The sequence below is a fragment of the Gasterosteus aculeatus genome, chromosome 6, assembly GCF_964276395.1.
Source record: "Gasterosteus aculeatus chromosome 6, fGasAcu3.hap1.1, whole genome shotgun sequence".
In the NCBI taxonomy this organism is placed as follows: domain Eukaryota; kingdom Metazoa; phylum Chordata; class Actinopteri; order Perciformes; family Gasterosteidae; genus Gasterosteus; species Gasterosteus aculeatus.
In genome coordinates, this window is record NC_135693.1 from 20,285,934 (window position 1) to 20,311,745 (window position 25,812).

Below are 25,812 nucleotides of genomic sequence, written 5' to 3' on the forward strand. Positions count from 1 at the left end.
TGGATATATATTATATATATACATATATAATGCTATGGGTTAGTTTGAAAATAAAGGAATAAAAGTTTAAAAAGTTAAAAATATTTAAAAATTAAAAATAAAGTTCCCCAGCAAACAGAAAGTGACAAGTGACAAGTGACGTGTGCGGTGTCAAAGAAAGTAACCGGTGGGATGTCAAAGTCAGTCAGTGGGGGACCGGGCTCTGTGGAGCCCGACTGCCGACGGTAAGAAACTGAAACTGGTGTGGCGGGAGGTCTTTGTCCTGATGGACCTCAGCCTCCTGCCAGATGGAAGGGGCACAAACAGGTTTTGTCCGGGGTGAGAGGGGTCGGCTACCATCTTTTTAGCTCGCTTCAGGGTCCTAGAAGCGAACAAGTCCTGCAGGGACGGCAGATTGCAGGCGATCAGCCTCTCTGCAGAGCGGAGGACACGCTGCAGCCTGCCCTTGTCCTTGGCTGTGGCTGCAGCGTACCAGACGGTGATGGAGGAGCAGAGGACGGACTCCATGATGGCCGTGTAGAAGTGGACCATCATCGTCTTTGGCAGGTTGAGTTTCTTCAGCTGCCTCAGGAAGAACAGCCTCTGCTGAGCCTTCTTGGTGATGGAGCTGATGTTCAGCTCCCACTTGAGGTACTGGGTAATGATGGAGCCCAGCAAACGGAAGGAATCCACAATAGTGACGGGGGAGTCACACAGGGTGATGGGGGAGGGTGGGGCTCTGTTCTTCCTGAAATCCACAACCATCTCCACTGTCTTTAGAGCGTTGAGCTCCAGGTTGTTCTGGCTGCACCACGACACCAGATGGTCAGACTCCACCTGTAGGCCGACTCATCCCCACCAGAGATCAGTTCAATGAGGGTGGTGTCATCCGCAAACTTGACTGGAGGTGCAGCTGTTGGTGTACAGGGAGAAGAGCAGAGGGGAAAGAACGTAGCCTTGGGGGGAATCGGTGCTGATGGTCTGGGAGGCTGAGTTTTCTGAGTTCCGCTGTAAACCAGGGTTTGTCGTTGTTGTAACTCACCCTGGTGCATGATGGTACACAGCTGTCCTCACAGAAGCCGATGTAAGAAGTTATAGCCTTTGTGAACTCATCCAGATTGTTAGTAGCCGTCCTGAAAACATCCCAGTCTGTGCAGTCAAAGCACGCCCAAAGATCCTCCAGCGCCTCACTGGTCCAGTTCTTGAATTGCCTCACCACAGTTTTGCAGAGCTTTAGTTTCTGCCTGTATGCAGGAATCAGATGGACCATGACGCGGTCAAACGCAGACCAGGATGAATGAAGCAAACTCACGGGGGGAGTAAAGGGGTTTACAGTTGATGATGAAAGTTTCCAAAGATTCCATTCTCCTTGGTCCTCATCCTTCTGGACCTCTCTGCTGCATTTGACACAGTAAACCACCACATCCTTGTCTCCTCCCTTCAGGAACTTGGTGTCTCAGGGTCTGCTCTCTCCCTTCTCTCGTCCTACCTTGATGGCCGCTCCTAACGGGTAACCTGGAGAGGATCTGTGTCGGAAACTTACTAGCGGAGTTCCTCAGGGTTCCGTCCTGGGTCCCCTCCTCTTCTCGCTCTACACCAACTCTCCAGAGAGAGTTGTCATTCGCTCGCATGGCTTCTCCTACCACAGCTATGTCAATGACACCCAACTAGTTCTCTCCTTCCCTCCCTCGGATCTCTGCCTGTCTGACTGACGTCTCTCAGTGGATCCGCCCACCATCTGAAAATCAACCCCGATAAGACTGAACTACTTCTCTTTCTGGGAAAAGATTCTCCTTCACAGGACCTGACTGTTAACTTTGAGACTCTGTGTTAACGTCCACTTTGACTGCAGGAACCTCGGCGTGACATCGACAGCCGACTCTCCCTGACTCCAACATCACTGACAACACCATCCTGTAGATACACGCTCTACAACATCAGGAGAACACGTCCTCTTCTCACTCAGAAGGAGGTACTGATTCAGGCTCTTGTCATCTCCCTCCTGGACTACTGTAACTCTCTCCTGCAGGTCTCCTGCTACCTCCATTCCACCTCTGCAGCTCATCCAGAATGCAGCAGCTCCAGTGGTCTTTAACCTTCCTAAGTTCTCCCACACTCCTCCACTCCTCCGCTCTCTTCACTGGTACCGGTGGCTCATCCAGTTCTAAACACTGGTGCTCACGTACCATGCTGTGAATGGATGGGGTCCAGCTTCCATCCAGGACCTGGTCCAACCCGACATCCCGACCCGCACTCTCCGCTCTGCATGTGATAAACTGCTTGTTCCTCCTCACTGAGAGCAAAACACTCGACTAGATCTCCACTCTTTGCTGTCCTGCTCCTAAATGGTGGAAGGAGGTCTCTGAAGACATCAGGACCACAGAGAGCCTTCACATCTTCAGACTAAAGACAAACCTCTTCACACTCTACCTCCACTAACACACTAACTAACTGCAGCACTTACATTGGACTTATAATGGTTCTTATCTACAGTTGTACATCAGCTCCCTGGATGAAATTGCACTTTCTTGTTGTTGTTTTTTTCTGAGTTTGTTTCCTTATGGTTGAGATGTACTTGATGTAAGTCGCTTTGGATAAAAGCGTCAGATAAATGACATGTGATGGACTGGTCCCTGCTCAAGGATGTGGCTCTGTCCATTAGTCACTCACTATGCTCAGTGTGTGTGTGTGTGTGTGTGTGTGTGTGTGTATGTCTGTGTGTTGCACCACCTCAGTTACAGGAGGCGGAGTCACGTGGGCCAACGACAGGAAGTCTAAAGAGGAGAGGAGGAGAGTTTATAATATATGAACTCCTGTGTTTGTGTGTTTTATTTTGATAAAGTTAAATATAAAAGAATCATGTGCGTGTCACAGCCGGACACATTTTTTTCATATATATAACTACAATTTGTACATTTACTCACTTATAATTATATATTTATTAAGTAAAATATGTGGAATTTCTTTTAAAAAAAATATTATCAAACCATATGAAAAATAGGAATGAATGAAAAAAAGAATATGAAAACGAGAGAAAATTATTTTAAGCTACATCATATTACTCATACTCATCATAATACTGACGAGAGCACCAAAGAGTGATTATTATGAACAGTGAATTACTGATAATATGTGATTTTAAGGATCAGTAGGAACCAATGAGCTTGGAGTTGAGACAGGAAGTCAGACCGAGTTGAGGGACGGACTGACACACTGCTGGTTTTATATGAATCTTTACAAAAATTGAAGTATTATTGTTGTTGTTTTTTCTAAATAAAACAATTGTGTCTTCAGTGAGACAAAAATTATATTGTTATATATTATATATGTATATATATTATTACAAACTGAGAATTTGGCATTTGGATTTCAGATAATATGTTATGGTTTCTGATTCCACAATTTAAAATATTTCCCTCATTTGCTTTGCAAACAACAATTAATTGAATTTTGAATTAACCTATTAAAATTCCCTTGATCAATCTATTCATTGGCCCGTCTCGATGTCCGAAATCGGTTTCTCTTCTTCCTCTAGATTAATAAAATGTATAACTGAGCACCTGACTTGTTGCAATTAAATAAAACAGTAAAAATATCTATTTGAGGGCGTCAACTTACCGTGATATTGTTTGGTAAACACTGTCAATATTAAAGACTGATATCATCAATATATCATCAATACTGAACATAATGTGGTTATTGCAGCTTCTTCATTCTCATAAGATAAAAGATGTGATCAAAGAACAAAGGAACAAACCGGAGCTCTTTAATCAAAAGCTTTCTGTCTGTAGGAGCTTCTTGTTTCCAATAATCAGTATCGATCCGACGCGTCCCTCTCCTTCACCCTGACTGATACACACGGTCACTTCGGACCTCTTCACCAGTTTGTCTTAGCAGTTTGAACGCTGGAACACAAGCGTAAAGCTTGCTCGAGGGCACACGGAAGAGCCGTCCTCTCCCGGTGGTTCTCGTGCGAAGCCCCCCGTTAGGAGACGCTTTGCTCGCGGTGCACATGTTGCTAAAGGACGCACGCCGAAGGGAGGAGGAGACGCCAATCAATCGATACAGATGTTAAAGTACAGAGGAGCGTTTATACAAACTAGCTAACATCCCCGACGGTTTACAGCGGTGCGTTTCACCAAAGGAGTTCCGCACTTACCCCGAACGCGACGATACGTTAGCTGGCCGCTTCCTACCGTCACCCGGGGGGTCCATTCATCGGCGACGGCTTCACTACCGGGCGAACCGACGGCCTGTTACGGGTCAAGTGACCGGGAGTAACGGCTAGCGGAGTTACGTTACATGCCGGCGGAGCTCCGCTCCGTAACTAACGTTACTTCTTCTCTTCCTCCTCCGTGTTCTCCTCCTCCTCCTCCTCTCCTTCTCCTCCTCTCCTCTCTCTCTCGAGCACCTCTTCTCGGTGTTGTTTTTCGGCGGGTGGTTGACATCAGTTTACGTTCTCCACGGTGACTTCGACTTCCGCATCGCTGTGGTGACGTAACGGTCACGTCAGAAGACGTCAGAGGGGACCGACTGTCAAATAATGAAATAAATCCTAATAATGGTAACAGCGTGAACTTATTCTGCTCAATGTCTCTTTGTTGATTTGTATTTTAATTTGTGTATACATTATATATATATATATACATATATAATTTATAGGATCAGTAGGAACCGAGTTGAGGGACGGACTGACACACACACATATATATATATGTGTGTATATCTAAATACTTAATAATGTATTTCTACACAGTGGTACTACTACAATAACATATCAGAATACTACTGCTTACACACATGGAGCCCGAGCTGAAGATGAATAAGAGTCTGTCAGAAACATCCACTCTCAGTGTGAGGTATTGACCTTCAGTTGAGTCCCTCTTCATGTGAGTGCTTTGGGTTTATAAATGAACACCAGGCGCAGAACAATGGAAGAGTTAATATTCATGATGATATTAATGTTGTTTTTCAGTAGAACCTTTTCACGAGTAATAATACTCTAAGGCAAAATATCTCAAAGTAGAACAGTCATTCTTTCAATATTTTCGTTTTGCTGAACCGACACTTTGGTAATAGTCAGTCAGTAAGTAATTAGTAAGAAGCACAACAGTTCAGTAGAAACTGAATAAAAACATTTAAGTTCAGGTGGAGAAAAAAACGCAGGTGTATCATCTAAGCCCCGCCCCCAGCGAACCGGCTTTATAATTAGCCCGGTGAGGGAGGACGAGGACAGACAGACAGAGAAGGAGACGCGGACCGGAGGCTCCGGGCTCATACAGGTATCAAACGTAACGCCACAATCACCATGCTGGAGGGGAACGGGACGGAGCTGCGGCTCAGCGAGTTCGGCTTCGAGCGACGCTTCGACGAGAGAGGCGCCATCGAGTGGATGCAGGCGAACTGGTGAGCGAACAATCTGATCCTGATTAAATGCAGGCGAACTGGTGAGCGAACAATCTGATCCTGATTAAATGCAGGCGAACTGGTGAGCGAACAATCTGATCCTGATTAAATGCAGGCGAACTGGTGAGCGAACAATCTGATCCTGATTAAATGCAGGCGAACTGGTGAGCGAACAATCTGATCCTGATTAAATGCAGGCGAACTGGTGAGCGAACACAGTGTTCATGTTTCACTCTTTGATTCAGTAGCTTCTTGGAGGATGAAAATCACCACACAGAAGCGGAGATGTCGAACCTGCCATTTGGTCACTTTTCCGAATCCATAAAAATAACCGTCACTTCATAAAAAACTCATTAAACGTGCGTGAAGGCGGGTTCGTGGGGGTTCGGCCCGGTGTGTGTTTCTGCACACACCCAGGACACCGAAACTCTCCGTTTAACAAACATTCACCGTAACCGGTTCGATCGATACTTTAACGCAATGCTCCACTGGCGCGATCAGAGCGCGCGGGTCATTCTGTGTTCGTGCCGTGATCGGTTCACGTGACCGGATGGAGCTACGTTGATTATCGCGATGAGGGTGGGATAAGCGCGTTAATATGTGGGGTGGGGGGCATTGGAGAGCTCTGATAAGTCCGCTCATTGGATGATACAGGCGTACTGCGGGTGACGCAGAGTTACGTCACACTGATGCATCGGCGGTAAACCCGGTTATTCCAGTTAGTCCGCACCGTCACTCCCAGGTGATGAAGTGTTAAAGTATGTACCAGACACTCAATAGATTTCACCTGACAATAAACAGAACTAAATAAATGAGACCATATGAGACACAAATTATTTATTATAATACATTTTTATGTTTACCTGGTCAACCATAAAATACTTGTACTATAGAAGTGTTTCATTAGAGCGACTGATTCGTGAAAATAAATCTGTGTGGAGTGTGAACATCTGGTGACTCAGTGGGTGGAGCCTCGGGTGAATTCACCATTCTTTGGTTTGTGGTTGCTAGGCAACCTAGGTGTGACTTGGCCTCAACACAAAACGCGAATGTTTCTGCTAGAGAACTTCGTTGGCTTTGAAGTCTAAAACGGACTGACCTTCAGGTTCTATTTTATTGTTGAGTTAAAGCCTCTAAACGTTGGTCTCTCCTGCAGGAGTAAGTCCTTCCTGTTCAGCGCCATCTACGCCGCCCTGGTGTTCGGAGGCCGGCACTACATGAAGCATCGACCCAAGATGAACCTGCGGCGGCCGCTCGTCCTCTGGTCGCTCAGCCTCGCCCTCTTCAGGTAACTCACCGCAGTGTTTCCGGTACCATTACACCAGGGGGGGCCGCCCCCCTCCACCTGGAACACTGGAATTCCGCCCTGAAACTGAGGCAAATACGTCCGTGTATGCGTGCACAAGGTCAACGTTCACGCGTCGCGTCAAAGTGTGCGGTCTGCGACTAAAACCTCCCTGCCTCTCCTCCCCCAGTATCATCGGAGCGATGCGGACTGGCTCCTACATGGTCCACGTCCTGAGCGGCAGCGGCTTCAGACAGTCCATCTGCGACCAGAGCTTCTACAACGGCCCCGTCAGCAAGTTCTGGGCCTACGCCTTCGTCCTGAGCAAGGCGCCGGAGCTCGGTGAGTTCAGAGTGTAAGGTCATGTGATAATGTGACCTGGAGAAGGCCTCCTGAGTTGTCTGGTTTGACCCCGTCTCCCCAGGCGACACGGTGTTCGTGGTGCTGAGGAAGCAGAAGCTGCTATTCCTGCACTGGTACCACCACATCACCGTGCTGCTCTACTCCTGGTACTCTTACAAGGACATGGTGGCCGGCGGCGGCTGGTTCATGACCATGAACTACGGCGTGCACGCGCTCATGTACAGCTACTACGCGGCGCGTGCCGCCGGCCTGCGCGTGCCGCGGCCGCTGGCGGCGCTGATCACTGGCGCTCAGATCGGGCAGATGGTCATGGGGCTGGCGGTGAGCGGGCTGGTGTACCGATGGATGCGACACGGCGACTGCCCGTCGCACCTCGACAACTGCGCCTGGGCGGCGCTCATGTACCTCAGCTACCTGCTGCTCTTCTCAAACTTCTTCTACCAGACGTACCTGCGCCCAAAGACCACCAAGGCCGAGTAGGGGCCGGCCTGCAGTGCATTGTGGGGATGGAATCTGCTTCTCTGAACTGAATCGGGATGATTCTCGTTTAAATGAATTCCCGCCCACTCGGCTGTCCAACTGGTTTGAGCTGCAGCAGAAAAATATACATTTTAACTCGACGAGGCTCGGTTATCAGATTTCTTCTTTTGGGTTCTGATCAAGCACTTTGTTGTTTTAAATGGATTCATCATCTGGTGTCAAGTGTCTTCTACTAAACCGATTAGTTTACAGACGAATGAAGCTTAAACGATTAAATAAATGACCATCGATTCAACGGAAGTTTTTTTTTTTTTTTTTCTTTGACTTCTTGGTGGCTGAAAGAAGCAAATCTGTTTATGATCAATATTTATTGACGTCTCAAAACACTTTGTTCCACTAAATAACTTTATTTATGTCACATGGTGAAAACTTTGTACTTTAATGTTTTGTATTTTACTAAAAGCTAAGAGACGTCTTCATCACAAACAGGTTTAATCTTTCATTTGTTATTTTATTTGTATTGTTTCTGTGTGATCGTGAAAGCTGATGATGACTTTATGCATGAACACTAGTTTTTATATTTCTCTTCTTCAGGGTCCAGATGTTTGTATTTATTGTTTTGACTTTACATAATAAAGAAGCACTTTTATAAATGAGTCATTTTTCTTTCAAGCAGAAACTTGTAAATATTGAAGTTAAATTCTACACATCTGGATGCGGCTCCTGTTTGTCCGGTCGGAAGTCGTCTCTGATGAAAGCGTCTTTATCACAGAACGCTGCTGAACAAACCTTCTCCTTGGATTCCACTTTGTAGGACGAGCTGGGTGGACAAACCCGATCATCCATCAGCTGAGCTGCATTGGTTTAATTGATCATTATGAAAAGCCGATTCTTTTGTATGATCAATGATTTTTATTGGTACTTAAGTACATGTAACTCCTCACTTCATGCTCTGCTTTGCGTGGTGGTGTTCTGGACTACAGGCCGACTCGGACCTCAAAACCTGGATGACCAGCGACTTCCTGACGCTGAACTCCGACCTGAAGTTCTCTTCATCGACTGAGTCCGCTGATAAAGTTTCTCTGGATGGAACTGTTCTGGTATCCGGCTGCACCAGAATCTTTCTTCATATATGTAGTACATCAAAACTCAGGACCCGCGTGTCTCAAAGTGATGCAGAGTATTTACGTGCTTGTTCCCTCCAGACTGGGTCACTGCGTACGCCTCTCCAGCTGATTCAGAAAGCTGCAGCACGAGTGTTAAATCTAATCTATATGCATAAACTTACTAATCATTCAGAAAACCGTGTGAAACACATTTAAATTGATTTAAGTTCAGAGGCTTCCTGTGAGGTTTGACCTCAGCAACTAAAAGGAAGTGACATCACACAAAATGGCCCTGCTGCTTTAAGAAGAGTGAAGAAACTAACGTGACAGTTTGCTGATCTGTGGTCGCCGCCTCACAGGAAGTCCACGCAGACGCATTCAGAGTGCATGATGGGACTGAGGACGCTGCTGCTCATCTCCCTGTTCGCTGCGCTGGGTAAAAGACTTCCTGTTTGCTTTGCTTTGTACGACAAACTGTTGTGTTGTGATGATTAGTTGAGAGCAGATTCGGTCTAAAGTGGAGTGAAGGGATTTAAAGTCACGTTTTGATCCTAAAGTCAGGCTCACTTAACGCAACAGGAAGGACCAACAAGCAGGAAGCAGCACCCGCTTCATTAAGGAGTCAATGTTTAACAGTTCACAAATATCAAGGAGTAAAGTGAAAGGTGGTTTAATGGAAGTGAACTTCAGCAGACGTAGAGAATGAAATCTGAGACCAGAGAACCTCGAGGATCCCGACAGGAAAGCAGATCTCCTTCGTGTCGCTGGGTTCACTGAGGTACCTGTGCTTCCCTCACAGAGCCCATGCTGGCGGCGGGCAGCCATCGGGGCCGCTCCATGCCCGGCTCCCCGGTCAACATCAGCAGGGAGGACCGCGGCCTCCGGCGCGCCGTTCTCGCCGCCGCCCAGTTCTTCAACAACCAATCAAACGACGCGTTCCTCTTCAAACCCTCAGCCGTCCTCGGAGCACAGCGGCAGGTAGGCAATTAGTACTTTAGAACGATTGTATTTTGTTGCAGTAACATTTACTGCAGTACACGCTGATGTACTTGTACTGTGCTGGACTATAGATCATCAAGGGGATTCGGTACTTCGTAGATCTGGAGATCTCCAGAACCGTCTGCCGTAAACGAGACGACAACAACAGCAATCTGTCCAGCTGTGACCTTCAGCCTGCAGGTCGGCTGCAGCAGGTGAGTCTCCAGGAGGTGTGCAGGTGCAGCTCTGAAGAGCACCGCCGACTTCCTGGGCCGCACACCTGTTTTAGACCTGAGAAGACCCACCATCCGTTCTATCCAGAATAGTTCATATTTATATTACTAATCTCGTTTCTTTACGCCGGTTGGACTCATGGTGACACTTCACCAAAACAACAATTAGAGGCTCTTGTGTGGAACTTCCTGTTCTTGCAGACGATCCAGTGCCACACAGAGGTCTGGGTGATCTCCTGGCAGAACGCGACCAGGACCCAGGTGTTCCACTGCAGAGCCTGAAGCCACCTCCACCTTCATCATCAGCCTCACCCGTCATGGCCTTCATGGTGCTGCCCTCCACCCGTTCCCCCCTTTTTCACACCGAACAAAGTATGGACTCGCTGACCTCAGAGCGGTGAAGGAGCGATGGGTGTCGATGACGCCACCTGCTGCTCAGAAGGAAAACAGCATAAACTTTACATTTATTTTTAGTTTAACTTTAAAGGGCAGTAAATCAGCATGTAAAGTCTAAAATAATCACAGCAGTAATTCCTTTTACTTTAAAATGACATTAGTTTAAAGTTTTTGAGGTGAAAATGAAAACCACCACAGACGCGTTTCTGATGCAATAAAAGCTTTTTAATCAGATTTTTCACACAAGTAATTGATGTATTTAAATGAATGGTTTTCATCAAAAACACAGATTTGATTCAGTTTCTTTAAAGGAAGCTGAAAAGGAACCGACCCAGGTTCTACCACAGCCGCTCTGAGGAGAAGCCGCTTGGCGCTTAGACTTCTAACCACAGCTACCAGGAAGTGAGCGGAAGTACAGATGCCATCATGCTAAATATTACTAGTGTCTACTTTACTTCATGCTAAACGGGACCATTCATGACATAACCACGTTTTGAATCCATATCCAAGACGTGATTACGGCTCCTGATCCGTTTTATCTGAATCACACAAAAGAGTCTAAAAACCAAACCAACATCGACGTCAAGCAAATTTGACGGCTTCCTTCTCATTACAAATAACTTACGTTACACTTGTCTTCTCATTTCCAAAGCTTTCATATATTCAAGTGAGAAATGGCCGCTCATAGCAGTGATAGCGCTAACAATGCTAACCCAGACGAGTCCCGCGAGAGACGACCTGCTGTTTCTGTGTATTAATTATGAAGTCAATTGAAACATGTAAAAGTATTCACGTATGATTAAATGGTGTTTTCTATGCATGAAGCATTGCTGCCAATTTTATTCCGTACTGTAAAGTTGGTTGGTTTTGCTTAACCCATTTAGTCATGTAATATGATAATGACATTTATAAGGCTATATTGATTCAGCGGCAGCTTGCTAGCGCTGCAGTGAGCAAGCTAACCCACTATTAATTATCTTTATTAGCTTCAGCTAGCTAGAAAGGTGTTTTTATTTTTACCTGGTTGAAAATATCTTCGTGCTGGGTCTCAGATCCTGAGCTTCAGTACAATATGAAAACAACTTTGCACATACAATTTTGTCAAATTTGATTCCCAGCTGGAGAACAACTCACGACGTCCCCAAAACAGAACAGCAAACATGAACACAAATGCAGATTCTTAACTGCGACAACGAGGCGCTGCTGTTGGCAACCTACGGATTCATGAAGGTTGGAAAGGAATCACGCGTTAAACCCCTCAAAATATGCCGATTAGATCAATAACGGACCGTCGTCAAAGTCTGACAAACCACCTGTGACCTTATCACCTCCCCCCCGAGCATCATGACATCACTGCTGAAGACAAACGGCTTCAGACGTCCCACAGAGTTGCCAAGTTCCAACAGCGTGTCGGTTTCCTCTAGACTTTACTCAGGTCCAGTTTGGCGATGTAGGGCGAGCGGAAGGAGCCCAGGTACAGGCTCCCTTTGTGCTCGTGGACCTCGCTGACGTAGGCCGCTACCAGGCCGTTGGGGTCGTGGAAGCTCCGAGTGCAGATGCCGCCGTCATGGAGCTCTGCCACCAGGCTGTACCGAGGGACGAACTTCATCAGCACCTCCTGGCTGAAGAGCTGGAGAGGAGGGAAGAAAGGGATGGGTTGGGACGGCATGAAGAAGGAGCGAGGAACCTTCTATGATCTTCTGTTTGGTTCAATATTTTCCTGTATGAAATGAAAATCCTGGTAAAAATGCATTCTACGACATTCTAGGAAGACCTCCAGTGCGTTTTCAGGTAAGAGTCTGCAGACAGATCTCTTTCAGGGGATAAAATCCTCTTGGTCAGCAGGCCAAACAATACTTTCACAGAGTTGTTTCCTGTTATGAGAATCATCAAGAACACCTACCAGTCCTTATAGTCTGTACTAGAACACCTACCAGTCCTTATAGTCTGTACTAGAACACCTACCAGTCCTTATAGTCTGTACTAGAACACCTACCAGTCCTTATAGTCTGTACTAGAACACCTACCAGTCCTTATAGTCTGTACTAGAACACCTACCAGTCCTTATAGTCTGTACTAGAACACCTACCAGTCCTTATAGTCTGTACTAGAACACCTACCAGTCCTTATAGTCTGTCCTAGAACACCTACCAGTCCTTATAGTCTGTACTAGAACACCTACCAGTCCTTATAGTCTGTACTAGAACACCTACCAGTCCTTATAGTCTGTACTAGAACACCTACCAGTCCTTATAGTCTGTACTAGAACACCTACCAGTCCTTATAGTCTGTACTAGAACACCTGGGAGTCTGTAATAGAATTTCTCTCTGTACCTTGAAAATGAATTTCTTGATCCAGGGCCTCTGGGACAGGAAGTCCAGCATGGAGAAGCCGGGGTTCGGCCGGACCGACGACATGGCCACCCAGTAACCTCCGGTTGAGCTCGGACGAATGTTGTCGGGGAAACCGGGTAGATTGTCAATAAAGGTGTCCATGCCGCCTTTGTTCAGACCAGCAACATGAACTCTGACGTGGAAACACAAAGACTCAAGAGCTGATCTTCTCCACATCTCCACTCTTGGTTTCAGCCTTTTTATAAAAAGCCAGAGGCGCCTGACTGAAGCACATATAGAACCATGTCTCTATAAGTGGACAGGGATCAAGATCAAGGCCACACACATAATGTCACGGCTCTCTTGAGTTTCCAGTTATTTCTACAAGTCTGATTTGTCTCTGATAGAGTGATTGGAACAGATACTTTGTCACAAAAAACATTCATGAAGTTTGGTTCTTTTATGACTTTATTATGGGTTAACAGAAAAAGTGACAATCTGCTGGGTCAAAAATATATACGTACAGCAACATGAATTAGCAATTTTGGTGAAAGTTGTGTCAATGAAATGAGCTTCATGGCCTCTTAACTTCTTGTGAGTGCTTATGAGTGACTACTGCTGGTGACTCTGAGGCCTTTTAAATAGAGCTCATTGGATACAAACACCCACAAACGCTACAATGGGAAAGTCAAAGGAGCTCAGCGTGGATCTGAAAAAGCGAATCATTGACTTGAACAAGTCAGGAAAGTCACTTGGAGCCATTTCAAAGCAGCTGCAGGTCCCAAGAGCAACAGAGCAAACAATAGTTTGTAAGCATAAAGTGCACGGCGCTCTTTTGTCACCATCAGGAAGAAAACGCAAGCTATCACCTGCTGCTGAGAGAACATTGGTCAGGAGGGTGAAGAGTCAACCCAGAACCACCAAAAAGATCTGCCAAGAATCAGAAACTGCTGGAACAGTTTTTGGTCAGTGTTTGGCATCTCCATGGACGGAGAGGCTGCCGTGCAGGAAGGAAGCTCTTGCTCCAAAAGCGGCACCTTAAGGCTCGACTGAAGTTTGCTACTGATCACGTGGACAAAGATGAGACCTTCTGGAGGAAAGTTCTGTGGTCAGACGAAACCAAAATCCAGCTGTTTGCCACAATGCCCAGCAATGTGTCTGGAGGAGAAAAGGTGAGGCCTTTAACCCCAAGAACACCACGTCTACCGTCAAACACGGTGGGGTAGTATTGTGCTGTGGGGCTGTTATGCTGCCAATGGAACTGGTGCTTTACAGAGTGTGAATGTGATGATGAAGAAGGAGGATTACCTTCAAATTCTTCAAGATAACCTAAAATCATTAACCTGACGGTTGGGTCTTGGGCGCCGTTGGGTGTTCCAACAGGACAATGACCCCAAACACACATCAAAAGTGGTAATAGAACGGCTAAATCAGGCTAGAATTAGGGTTTTAGAATGGCTTAAGTCCTGACTTAAATCCCATGGAGAACATGTGGACAATGCTGAAGAAACATGTCAGAAAGCCATCAAATTTAACTGAACTGCACCAATTGTGTCAAGCGGAGTGGTCAAAGATTCAACGAGAAGCTTGTGGACGTCTACCAAAAGCGCCTAATTGAAGTGGAAATGGCCACGGGACATGTGACCAAGTACTAGCACGGCTGTATGTATATTTCTGATCACTTTTTCTGTTAAGCCATAATAAAAAAAAATCATAAAAGAACCAAACTTCATGAATGTTTTTTGTGACAAAGTATCTGTTCACTCAGAGAAAAATCAGACTTGTAGAAATAACTGTGACATTATGTTCTTTACACGTGTAGGTAAACTTTTCACCACAACTGTATAGGACCATGTCTCTATAAGTGGACTGGGATCAACCGCTTTGCTTTTTACTGAAGCCTAGACCTTTGCCGTTGGGTAAGTAGTCCATAATAAAAGGGGTCAGGTGGGCTAACCTGCGTATCCGGGCCATGGTGGTCTCCGCCACTAGCACAGATTCCTCATCAGGGAGCAGCTGGATGCCGTTTGGGAAGCGAAGATTCTCCATCAGCACCGTCAGTTCTCTGCTCTCTGTGTCGTACTCCAGCACCCTGACGGGAGACACGAGGGGCTCTTATTGCTAAACAACGACAGGAAGTCAGACCTTCTTTACCGAGGAGGTTTAGAACGTAAAAAGACCCAGAATCTAGAGACAAGTTAAATACAACACTGGAGGTAATTCATCCACTGACCATTATTTTGACTATCAGGTCAATAATCTTTTATCTCCCCGTCTGAATAACCTCTGATCTCTTCTTCTGAATAATCACGTAATCTGAATAATCTCTAATCCCTTCTTCTGAATAATCACGTAATCTGAATAATCTCTAATCCCTTCTTCTGAATAATCACGTAATCTGAATAATCTCTGATCTCTTCTTCTGAATAATCACGTAATATGAATAATCTCTAATCCCTTCTTCTGAATAATCACGTAATCTGAATAATCTCTAATCCCTTCTTCTGAATAATCACGTAATCTGAATAACCTCTGATCTCTTCTTCTGAATAATCACTTAATATGAATAATCTCTGATCTCTTCTTCTGAATAATCACGTAATCTGAATAATCTCTAATCCCTTCTTCTGAATAATCACTTAATATGAATAACCTCTGATCTCTTCTTCTGAATAATCACTTAATATGAATAATCTCTGATCTCTTCTTCTGAATAATCACGTAATCTGAATAATCTCTAATCCCTTCTTCTGAATAATCACGTAATCTGAATAATCTCTAATCCCTTCTTCTGAATAATAACTTAATCTGAATAATCTCTGATCTCTTCTTCTGAATAATCACGTAATATGAATAATCTCTAATCCCTTCTTCTGAATAATCACGTAATCTGAATAATCTCTAATCCCTTCTTCTGAATAATCACTTAATCTGAATAATCTCTGATCTCTTAATCTAAACAATCTTAATCTGAATAATCTCTTCTACCGTCCGTCGGCCGTGGCCTCCATGATGAGGTGCATGTAGTCTCTGCGCTGCCATCTGCTGCTGGAGTCGGTGAAGTAAATCTTCTTCCCGTCTTGAGTGACCGCCACGTCGTTGATGAACGACAGCTTCCTGCCGGCGACCACCTGACCCCCTGACACCAACTGGGTTGCCTCACCTGACACAAAGGAACACAGCAGAGTCCCAGTATCCATGGTTACATACAAATGGTTGTAATGTGGTTATTATGGGGTGTTCATGGAGAAGAGACCTTCAGGTGTTGATGTGATGGTCTCATTACATCGGTTTCTCTTCGGTGAACGATGAGTCGCATGATGCTTCATGTCTGTCATTAGTTGTATTTATTCCACTTCATTTTATTAATACAACAACTTTTACACCTCAGACGAGAGGAAAACACTTTTCATTAGGAGTTATCGAGTTTTGACATTTTGACACTATTTAAATTCATCAATAAACCCGGTGAGTTTTCTGCTTCTTCCTTTCCAGAGATTATTATTATTTATCAAAACTAAAACTAAGCACAAATGTTTTACTTAAAAAATTAAAAAACAAATGTTCTACCAAACATCAGCGGTCTGAGAGAAACTGATTCTTCCCAATCACGCTTCTTCTTCTTCTTCTTGCCTGAAATATAACTGATTCCTGATACCTGTGATGCTGAGTGGATTTAAATGTGCCTAAATGTGAGAAGAAGAATCAACCAGCTAACAGGGATCCACAGACAGACTGAGACGTGTCACAAGGGACATAGTCAAAGCACAGAGGAGAAGCAGAAGGGGATTTCATTTTTTCTTATTGATCCAGGACAGATCACTATCATCAAGCCAAAATAAATAACCAAATAAAACAGCTCATCCAACCACAGAAACAACACATCAAACATGAAGGATCAGCTCTCCCTCCTCCCCCACGGCGCATAAACCCCCCCAACTAAAAGACAAACCAAACAAGTCCACTGAACAAACAGATGAATAAAACAGCCTCCCCGGCTCGGGATCAAGGTGCACTCTGTACCTACTAGTGGCTTCTGCCCTGTGCACCCGCTGCTCAATGCGCCGTTCATACAACAACCGCCAGCCGCCTTTCCGACCCAAATAACCCGCCAGCCTCAAGTCCTTCATCCCTGCCAAAGAGCGCAAGCACAAACAAACGCAGGTGTGGTGGACAGCTTTTTTTCCCTTGTCCTGGAACTTCTCCAGGTGCGGGGTTGTGAAGGTGAGCAGCTGACTTCCCTCCTGCCCCTCCCCCAAAGACTGGCTGACGGACAAAGAGGGGAAGCAGTGCTCACAGCCGTCACACCACTGGTTGCACAAAGTTCAGTTTCCCACAAACTCTGTGTGGGTTCTGGACAGGCCGGCAGAGACTCTATAGATCCGCCTGACTGAGGTGATGCTGCTGCGGTCTCTCTGGCCCGTCATCAGGTGGCCAGTCTCTCTGAGTCGCTCACCGGGCTGGCGAAGTGCACCTTCTGACTGCTGACAAAGACACAAACGTCATCTGCACACGCAGATACAATAGGAGGACGATATAAACGGACGGACCCTGGCAGTGAGAGACGTGTCTCTCAAGGGGAAAATGTACATAATATGGTTGGTTTCAATGTACCACTTTGCCCAGGTTGCCCTTGAGTGTTTTGGACTTTATTATTATGGCTTCTTGTAGTCAGTGCGGAGGCTTCCAGCAGGGAAGAACCGCTCACTGACAGGAGACCAGAAGACATCCTCTTAGAGTTTCCATGTCCTCTCCACATAGGGACCCTGTCTCCACATGACAGCTGACTGTAGGACAAACTGGCTGCTGCTTCCACGCCTTCTTCTTCTTCTGTGGTCGTTCAGTAAGAGCGCTGCTGTTCTCTTTAGCATCAACCTGTTGTTCCTCCACTTGGCGCCAGTCGTAGTTTGGACCACAGGTTTGTCATCCAACGGATCAACAAAAGGTCCGCTAGCCGTTGTTTCGACCACAGGTGCATCATCCGTCGGTTCAACCACAGGTCCGCTACCTGTAGTTTGGACCACCGATGCTTCACTGCCGGGCATCGACGGCTGCTTACTATGCGGACAGGAGAACCGCTCGTGTCTCAGACTACATGGTGGAGCTAGCATCCATGTCCCCTGCGTTTTGGGAGCTAGCGTCCACCAGGTAGGCCCTGTCTCCGTACTTTACTTGGAAGGACACGGGGTCTGTCAAGGAGTCCAGGAACACGAACAGCTGCCACCTCGGAGACTGGACGCCACAATTTGGGATCCTTATACCCCAAAGCCACTGTTTTTAACTCGCGCTTCCATCATGGAAGAAAATCCCAGCTTATTGTGTCCGGCCTGCTCACCGACAGCCAGAGACACCTCCTCCCCCGTCCTGCTGTCACCGGGTGAGGGACTTCCTGCCGGAGGGACGGAAGGGGGGGTCGTCTTTGAGGACGCCATTCCTCCCGAAAAACACCTTGACTAAGACCGGATTTCTCCACACACAAAGCAGTGAAACAGTACTAAAGACTCACCGGATAATGAACATCAGCAAAGGAAGGAAACACAGTTATAGACCCAAAGATCTGCAGCAGTCAAATCAGAACCGAAAAGATAAGGAGAAGAAGAAGCTGAAGAACAGCAAGAAGGAGAAGTAGAAGGAGAATGTCCTGCAAAGGCAGCAGCTCTCCTACCTGTGGTGGGGTTCACCTGGAACAGCCCCAGGTAGGCGTCGGCCACAAACAGAGTCCCATTGGGTCCGACTCGGATCCCCAAAGGCCTCCCACAGCTGGACTCCTCCTCTCTGGAGCCTGCAGGAAACAGTCAAAGCTGACCTGCACCTCCTTCCTCTCCGCACAGAACCTTCAAACATTCATGCTACTTAAGATTGAGATGATCAACGAGAAGGAGGACCTTCTGTGGAGCAGAGTGGTTCAGAGTGTTGGCTGGAACCGCATGAGTCACAGAGAGATGTGTCATCTGGGAGTTTACGGTTTGAAGACCTGCCACAAGTTCCTAAGTTCTCTCTAAAATAAAATCTTCTTCCTTGAACTCACTCATTGCTTTACAACAAACAATCTCTTGATGTTTGTGATCCTCTTTAAGCGTTATTTTATTTCAAATAGCAGTAGTTGTGTTTGTGTATCGCTGACGTCCCGTGTTTGATGCTTGAACTCGTTTGTGTGTTCGTGTTGAAATCAGGAAGCTCTACAGGAAGAAGAAGTCAGCGCAGGTCTCAACACGTCGCTGTGATCGTTTTACCAACTGAATGAACTAAACTCAGGTCAACAAAAAGGGATTCAACTACACATGAAACCAAACTACAAATAAAAAACTAAACTAAACTACAGATGAAACTAAACTTTAGTAAACTTCCAAGTGAAATGATACTTGCAGTACTTTTTGGTTCATAAACGTTAAATTAAAGAAGAATCCCTTTTTATTGCATATTGTATCGTACGTACAGGGGTTTGTTCCCTGGGTTAAACACACACAGTAGCAGCAGTGGGCTGCCAGGGGACAGCTGGGGGTCGGGTCTCTTGCTCAGTTACACTTGCCGGTGTTGTAACCGCCAACCCTGCGGTTACCGGCGCACCCTCTCTACCGCCACCTTTAGCACTGTTAGCACCGCAAGCTGCAAGCCGCTAGCTCGCCGTCGCCATGTTGAGAGCCATGTGGAGGCAATTGAAATGCTCCCATTCCTGCAGCTGTATTTAAAATGAACCGTAAACGGATCAAATGTTTCTCTCACCACAGGGAAGCTTTCCGAGTCTCGTCACCGTGTGAATCCTTCGACCAATCAGCTTCACAATCTTCCCATCAGCTGTTCCGGCATAAAAAACATCTGCAGACAGAGGAGAAGAACATCTATCAGCTTCTAGTCTTCTTCACGTCTTTATCATCATCCAGTTTTACACTAAATGAAACGTTTAGCCTGGACGAGTGTGGGGCCTCAAAGGGGAGAAAAGCTGAGTGACCTCTGACCGTCAGCATGTGGAACTCCCCAGTTTGCTTCCCCACATGTCGGACGGCAGCAGAGTCAGAGGTCACTGTTTCTTCTCCAGTCACAATCCACCTGAACTAGAGTTCAACTAAACTAGAGTTAAATATACAATGAGCTATGAGCTATTAAAAACCAAACCAAGCCAGACCAGACAAAAGCAGGCTGCTGCAGACCTCCTATGTTGACGATGGACTCCGGTCCGGTGATCTGGTCCTCAAACAGCCTCTCAGCCTCTCGGAGCTTCAGGTTTGGTTCCCAGCAGCCCTTCATCAGCGGAGGCTCCTTCAGGCTGCAGTACACAAACACACCAGCAGGAGACATGCCGAGGGTCGGGGTATTGGTACTATAAAAACAGGACTAATACTACCGTAACAAAGTCAATTTATTCTGGAAGTACTACACTTTGTCCCCAGGTGAACCGCATAGAGACTGCAGCTTGTGGCTGCCTGTTCTCACATCCTCAGAACATCAGCTTTATTGTGAAACGCTCTCACTTGCTCCATTTAAACGTCTTAGGTCCTCTCAAACCTTCAGAGCCTCCAGGTGTTTCCAGAAGCTCTGGCATGGGACCAGTCCTGCTGTGCAGTAACTCACCTGAAGACCTCTGGGTGGATGGGTGACTCTATGATGAGGATGATAACCAGGAGAGGAAGAAGCAGGAATCCGCCCAGAGAGAGCAGAGTCACCTGGAAAACCTTCCCGCTGTAGGTGCTGAGAGAGGAACCATCAGGTTAAATCCTTAAACAAACTCAATTAACAAACCAATCAATGCTGAACTAGTCATCAATACTAATCCCTAGCACACACAAGGCTAGCCAATGCTATGCTAATCACTAGGATTCACAATCTTCTTTTATCTACGTACTAAATGAAAATCACGGTGTATTGAAGAAGACGTGAAACTAGAGACTGAGACCATAAACTCATGTTTACAATGTTTACTGAGGGAATAAATCAAGAGAGAGTCATTTTCCCATAGACGTCTATGGGAGCAGAGGAGTCGCCCCCTGCTGGTCACTACAGAGAAGTAGAGTCATTTCCTCATAGACGTCTATGGGAGCAGAGGAGTCGCCCCCTGCTGGTCACTACAGAGAAGTAGAGTCATTTCCTCATAGACGTCTATGGGAGCAGAGGAGTCGCCCCCTGCTGGTCACTACAGAGAAGTAGAGTCATTTCCTCATAGACGTCTATGGGAGCAGAGGAGTCGCCCCCTGCTGGTCACTACAGAGAAGTAGAGTCATTTCCTCATAGACGTCTATGGGAGCAGAGGAGTCGCCCCCTGCTGGTCACTACAGAGAAGTAGAGTCATTTCCTCATAGACGTCTATGGGAGCAGAGGAGTCGCCCCCTGCTGGTCACTACAGAGAAGTAGAGTCATTTCCTCATAGACGTCTATGGGAGCAGAGGAGTCGCCCCCTGCTGGTCAGAACCAGATGTTCTTTCCTGACTGGAGCTGGAGCTCATTTGAATGGGTTCATATGAGAAACATTAACACACACTATGAGTTGATAAACAATCCACATCTGTATCTAAAGCTGTCCGATAAATGTAAAGCAGTAAAAACAACAATACTTCCTTCTTAAACGTCGACGAGTAGAGGTATTGTAGTAAAGTACCTCTTATTTAGTATAGTGATAGTAAAGGTACATCAGTATCATTTCTCCAGCATGAAGCTCGATGACGTAAATATCTAATAACATAATAACGATCACCGATCGATGCCTCGGCGGCTCACGAAGGTGACGTCACGGCGACTTTCGCCCCGGTGTTTCGGTTTTAGAGTCCACCCCGGGATGCGGATCACGGAGTGGTCCCGGTTCCTTTTCTTACCCAGATCCCTTGTTCCGGTGCTCGGGCAGCTCGTCGGTGATGACCTGCGGTCGCTGCACCCTTCGGAGCCGCAGCCCCTCCGTCTCGTTCATGCTGCACTAAGTACTCGGACGGTTGACCCGGTTCGGTTCGGCTCGGGTCAGCTGTTGGCCCGGGGTGGCTCAATGTAGTGAGGTTTAACCCGGGTACACACGGACTAAACACGCAGAGGACCGAACGACTGTCATACCGAAGCTGTTGACGCGGACGGGTGAGAGCTTCCGGTTTGGGACTTCAAAATAAAAGAAAACACGTCTTCGTTTTTTCTCTGTTGAAAGTTTTGATGAAAAAAATGAATAAATTCCTAATTAATCCAATTTAAATAAAAAAAATTAAGACAGTGTAAAAAGGCAAAACTTTCACTCGTCACTTTCTGTTCGCTGGTGCACTTTCTTTATAAAATATTTGTAACTTTTAGCTTTTATTCCTTTATCTTTAAACGAACCCATAGCCTTATATTCTATTTTATTCCTCCTGCACTGTTGTCTTGTCGTCCATTGTCGTACGACCTGCTGTTACCACCAAGCGCCGAGTCAAATTCCTTGTATGTCTGACGTATTATGGAAACACACCTTTCCTGATTCCTGAACAACTACAAACTGATGTTAAAGAACTGAAGTTTTTGCTGAACTTTTAAAAGGGGGAGACATTTAATGTCACAGCTTAAAATGTGAAACACCAAAAAACACGTTAAAGATACCTGCAACCAATAGTTTTCTAAAAAATGAAGTTTAAAAAAGTACCATAAATATTTAAATAGAGCACACATACAAACGTTGAAAGATGACAATCAAGTGAATTCATTTCATTTTATTTTGAACCTTCAGCCCCCCATCCGACATGTGTGGTATTCATTTATGAAAGAACATCAGCCTGAATCAGAGCAGACGACTCCTCTGCTCCCATAGACGTCTATGAGGAAATGACTCTACTTCTCTGTAGTGACCAGCAGGGGGCGACTCCTCTGCTCCCATAGACGTCTATGAGGAAATGACTCTACTTCTCTGTAGTGACCAGCAGGGGGCGACTCCTCTGCTCCCATAGACGTCTATGAGGAAATGACTCTACTTCTCTGTAGTGACCAGCAGGGGGCGACTCCTCTGCTCCCATAGACGTCTATGAGGAAATGACTCTACTTCTCTGTAGTGACCAGCAGGGGGCGACTCCTCTGCTCCCATAGACGTCTATGAGGAAATGACTCTACTTCTCTGTAGTGACCAGCAGGGGGCGACTCCTCTGCTCCCATAGACGTCTATGAGGAAATGACTCTACTTCTCTGTAGTGACCAGCAGGGGGCGACTCCTCTGCTCCCATAGACGTCTATGAGGAAATGACTCTACTTCTCTGTAGTGACCAGCAGGGGGCGACTCCTCTGCTCCCATAGACGTCTATGAGGAAATGACTCTACTTCTCTGTAGTGACCAGCAGGGGGCGACTCCTCTGCTCCCATAGACGTCTATGAGGAAATGACTCTACTTCTCTGTAGTGACCAGCAGGGGGCGACTCCTCTGCTCCCATAGACGTCTATGAGGAAATGACTCTACTTCTCTGTAGTGACCAGCAGGGGGCGACTCCTCTGCTCCCATAGACGTCTATGAGGAAATGACTCTACTTCTCTGTAGTGACCAGCAGGGGGCGACTCCTCTGCTCCCATAGACGTCTATGAGGAAATGACTCTACTTCTCTGTAGTGACCAGCAGGGGGCGACTCCTCTGCTCCCATAGACGTCTATGAGGAAATGACTCTACTTCTCTCTTGATTTATTCCCTCAGTAAACATTGTAAACATGAGTTTACGGTCTCAGTCTCTAGTTTCAAGTTGTCTTCAATGCAGCATGATGTTCATTTAGTAGATTATGGTCCATTTAGAGTCAAACAGACCATAAAGAGGGGATGCTTTTGGGCGGGACTACACAGCGACTGACAGGTTTCCAGAGACTAAAGCATCTCGATGTCCTCCTCAGTCCAGATGAGGTCAGACTACCCCACCTCTAATAGACCACATCATGTAAGGTCCTCAGAGGTCCCCCCCCCCTCGGCAGAGGCACACTTGTGCTCTTTGAGGCTCCTGGAGGAGGCGAAGCGCCGGCTGCAGGAGCAGCAGCTGAAGGGTTTAAGTCCCGAGTGAACCAGCAGGTGAGACTTCAGGTTGTTGTTCTGACTGAATCTCTTCCCGCAGACGCCGCACTCGTAGGGTTTCTCTCCGCTGTGGACGCGTGCGTGTCTGACCAGGTTCTGCGACGCGCTGAAGCTCCGCCCACAGACCTCGCAGACGTACGGCTTCTCTCCGCTGTGCGTGCGCTCGTGCAGCTTGGCGCTGGCCCGTGCCGAGAAGGTCTTCGCGCACCGGGCGCAGCCGAAGGGCTTCCCCTCCGAGTGGCTGCGGCGGTGCGTCCGCAGGTAGCCCAGCGAACTGTAGCTGCGGCCACACACGTCGCAGGAGAACGCAGCGCCGCCGGCGTGCAGCCGCCGGTGGGTCTTCAGGATCTGGGCGCTGGTGAAGCTCTTCCCGCACTGGTCGCAAGTGTGAACCTTCCGCCCGCCGTGCGCCAGCTGGTGGCGTCTCAGCGACGCGGCCGAGGAGAAGCTCTTCCCGCACTCGCCGCAGCCGTGCGGTTTGATGCCGGCGTGGCCGCGCTCGTGCGCCAGCAGCGCGCTGCGCTGCCCGAAGCCCTTACCGCAGGCCTCGCAGATGAACGCCCACTCGCCGCTGTGCGCGGCCCGGTGCGTCTTCAGGTGCGCCGCCTGCGTGAAGCCACGGCCGCACACGTCGCAGCTGAAGTGGCGGCGGCCCGAGTGGACGAGGCGGTGGCGCCGCAGATTGCCCGCTACGCTGAAGCTCTTCCCACAAGTGTTGCAGTCGAAGGCCTTCTCCCCCGTGTGGACGCGGCGGTGCACCGACAGGCCGCTGCTGCTGGAGAAACTGTTTCCACACTGCTCGCAGGTGTGTGGCCGCTCCCCCGTGTGCGTCCTCATGTGCGCGGCGAGGCCTCCCCGCTGGCCGAAGGTCTTCCTGCAGACGCCGCAGGTGAACGGCCTTAGTCCCTTGTGGACCGTCAGCTGGTGGACGTGGACGCTGCGGCGCGTGGTGAACCCTTTCTTGCAGGTTGGACATCTGAAGGGTTTCTCCGTCAGGTGGACCCGCCGGTGGGCGGACAGGTTGCTGCGCTTTGAGAAGTCCTTCCCGCAATCAGCACACCTGAACCCGCCGGCCGTCACCCGGCAGGTGAGCCTGTGCGGACGCTGGCAGCACCACGCCGCCAGCGTCTCACCACAGGCAGTGCAGGCGAGCGGCCGGCCAGGTGCCAGGTGCGCCCTGAGGTGGCTGCGGGTGCCGAATGGCTTCCCGCAGTGGGAGCACCTGAAGGGACGACAATCGCCGTGCACCGTCAGCTGGTGCACTCGGACGCTGCTGCGATCGGAGAAGCACTTCCCGCAGGTGGAGCAGGTGAAGGGCCGCTCTCGGCTGTGGACCCGCAGGTGGGGGCTCAAGTTGGTCCGTCTGGAGAAGCTGCTGCTGGTTTCACCTGTCTGAGCATCTGATTGGTGGATCATCTCCAACTGGGCGTCTCCTTTAGCTGCAGTGGAGGTGGAGTCATGGAGTCTCCTCTTATCACACGATGCTAGTTTCTGCTCCTGGTTCTCCTCCAGCAGCCTCCTCAGATCCTGCAGCAGAGCCTCACAGCACCTCCTCATCACAGCCAGCAGCTCCTCCTGCAACACCAACGGCTCAGAGATGTAGTAGAGTGTGAATTACTATGTGTACATCTGAGATGTACTGCAATATCAGGTACTATGCATACCTCTGTGATGTACAGTATGATGTACTATGTGTACATCTGAGATGTACTGCAATACCAGGTACTATGCATACCTCTGAGATGTAGTACAGTATGAAGTAGAATATGGAGGAGAAGTATGATATCCTCTAGTACAAGTACCTCAGACGTGTACTAAATTACAGTAGAGTACTTGCACATGAATCAGACTGACCTCCGTCCTGGAGTCTTCTTCTTCTTCTCTGTCTTTAAGTCGCTGACAGACTTCCGTCACTGACGTCACCATGAAGCGCTTCACAAGCTGCTGCACAGAGACCCACACCTGATCCATCACTCATCCACCCGTCACTCATCCACCCGTCACTCATCCACCTGTTCAGCACGTAGTCCGATCCTCGTCCACCGGGCGGCCATTGCCGCGCCTCCACTTACGGCTTTCTTTAAGACAGCAGCAGTGAAGCCCCCTGCCGGCCGGAGGGCGAAGTACTATAACAAAGTCGTGTAATATCTACAACATTATATATGTTAAAATAACTTGCAAGACTTTGCAAAAATAACGGAACACTGTGAGAAATGATATCAATAAAAATAATATTACTATACATCTTTATTTCTTCACATTGATGATTCA

At 47.4% G+C, this 25,812-nt stretch overlaps 5 protein-coding genes across 8 annotated transcripts; 2 read left to right on the forward strand and 3 right to left on the reverse strand.

Moving 5' to 3' along the window:
* Positions 1-9: 9 nt before the first annotated feature.
* On the reverse strand, positions 10-2,688 carry LOC144409456 (uncharacterized). The gene has a single exon (XM_078104344.1). The coding sequence runs from the start codon at positions 742-744 to the stop codon at positions 181-183; it is 564 nt and encodes a 187-aa protein (XP_077960470.1). The 5' UTR covers positions 745-2,688; the 3' UTR covers positions 10-180.
* A 2,434-nt stretch (positions 2,689-5,122) lies between these two features.
* On the forward strand, positions 5,123-8,166 carry LOC120820878 (very long chain fatty acid elongase 6). Of its 2 annotated transcripts, none has more exons than XM_040179096.2 (4): positions 5,123-5,385; positions 6,542-6,673; positions 6,861-7,012; positions 7,095-8,166. In XM_040179096.2, the coding sequence occupies exons 1-4, from the start codon at positions 5,288-5,290 to the stop codon at positions 7,511-7,513; spliced, it is 801 nt and encodes a 266-aa protein (XP_040035030.2). In that variant the 5' UTR covers positions 5,123-5,287; the 3' UTR covers positions 7,514-8,166. The 2 variants fall into 2 exon arrangements, with proteins under 2 accessions (XP_040035030.2, XP_077960469.1); XM_078104343.1 differs by lacking the exon at positions 5,123-5,385 and adding an exon at positions 5,562-5,590.
* Positions 8,167-8,879: 713 nt separating this feature from the next.
* Positions 8,880-11,050, forward strand: cst7 (cystatin f). 2 transcript variants are annotated; one of them, XM_040179097.2, is made up of 4 exons: positions 8,880-9,055; positions 9,419-9,597; positions 9,690-9,812; positions 10,032-11,050. In XM_040179097.2, exons 1-4 carry the CDS (start codon positions 9,007-9,009, stop codon positions 10,110-10,112), a joined length of 432 nt encoding a protein of 143 aa, XP_040035031.2. In that variant the 5' UTR covers positions 8,880-9,006; the 3' UTR covers positions 10,113-11,050. The 2 variants fall into 2 exon arrangements, with proteins under 2 accessions (XP_040035031.2, XP_077960476.1); XM_078104350.1 differs by having other exon boundaries at positions 8,973-9,055; positions 9,310-9,597.
* apmap (adipocyte plasma membrane associated protein) lies at positions 10,430-21,632 on the reverse strand. 2 transcript variants are annotated; one of them, XM_040179090.2, is made up of 9 exons: positions 21,365-21,632; positions 20,130-20,246; positions 19,709-19,824; positions 19,284-19,376; positions 18,226-18,342; positions 15,549-15,723; positions 14,518-14,652; positions 12,561-12,753; positions 10,430-11,856 (listed from the first exon to the last, which is right to left on the reverse strand). In XM_040179090.2, exons 1-9 carry the CDS (start codon positions 21,454-21,456, stop codon positions 11,647-11,649), a joined length of 1,248 nt encoding a protein of 415 aa, XP_040035024.1. In that variant the 5' UTR covers positions 21,457-21,632; the 3' UTR covers positions 10,430-11,646. The 2 variants fall into 2 exon arrangements, with proteins under 2 accessions (XP_040035024.1, XP_077960473.1); XM_078104347.1 differs by having other exon boundaries at positions 10,430-11,946; positions 21,365-21,630.
* A 566-nt stretch (positions 21,633-22,198) lies between these two features.
* Positions 22,199-25,637, reverse strand: LOC120820877 (uncharacterized). The gene is made up of 2 exons (XM_078104346.1): positions 25,396-25,637; positions 22,199-25,116 (listed from the first exon to the last, which is right to left on the reverse strand). The coding sequence occupies exons 1-2, from the start codon at positions 25,510-25,512 to the stop codon at positions 23,407-23,409; spliced, it is 1,827 nt and encodes a 608-aa protein (XP_077960472.1). The 5' UTR covers positions 25,513-25,637; the 3' UTR covers positions 22,199-23,406.
* Between the last annotated feature and the right edge of the window lie 175 nt (positions 25,638-25,812).

Coding starts and splice junctions, on each gene's coding strand:
- LOC144409456 (XM_078104344.1), bottom strand. CDS start 744: ATGGTTGTGGATTTCAGGAAGAACAGAGCCCCACCCTCCCCCATCACC.
- LOC120820878 (XM_040179096.2), top strand. CDS start 5,288: ATGCTGGAGGGGAACGGGACGGAGCTGCGGCTCAGCGAGTTCGGCTTC. Junction 5,386..6,541: donor GAGTGGATGCAGGCGAACTG/GTGAGCGAACAA, acceptor TCTCTCCTGCAG/GAGTAAGTCCTTCCTGTTCA. Junction 6,674..6,860: donor CTCAGCCTCGCCCTCTTCAG/GTAACTCACCGC, acceptor CTCCTCCCCCAG/TATCATCGGAGCGATGCGGA.
- cst7 (XM_040179097.2), top strand. CDS start 9,007: ATGATGGGACTGAGGACGCTGCTGCTCATCTCCCTGTTCGCTGCGCTG. Junction 9,056..9,418: donor CTCCCTGTTCGCTGCGCTGG/GTAAAAGACTTC, acceptor CTTCCCTCACAG/AGCCCATGCTGGCGGCGGGC. Junction 9,598..9,689: donor TCCTCGGAGCACAGCGGCAG/GTAGGCAATTAG, acceptor GCTGGACTATAG/ATCATCAAGGGGATTCGGTA.
- apmap (XM_040179090.2), bottom strand. CDS start 21,456: ATGAACGAGACGGAGGGGCTGCGGCTCCGAAGGGTGCAGCGACCGCAG. Junction 19,825..20,129: donor ATCCACCCAGAGGTCTTCAG/GTGAGTTACTGC, acceptor TGTGTACTGCAG/CCTGAAGGAGCCTCCGCTGA. Junction 19,377..19,708: donor GTCCATCGTCAACATAGGAG/GTCTGCAGCAGC, acceptor CTCTGTCTGCAG/ATGTTTTTTATGCCGGAACA.
- LOC120820877 (XM_078104346.1), bottom strand. CDS start 25,512: ATGGATCAGGTGTGGGTCTCTGTGCAGCAGCTTGTGAAGCGCTTCATG. Junction 25,117..25,395: donor AAGAAGACTCCAGGACGGAG/GTCAGTCTGATT, acceptor TTGGTGTTGCAG/GAGGAGCTGCTGGCTGTGAT.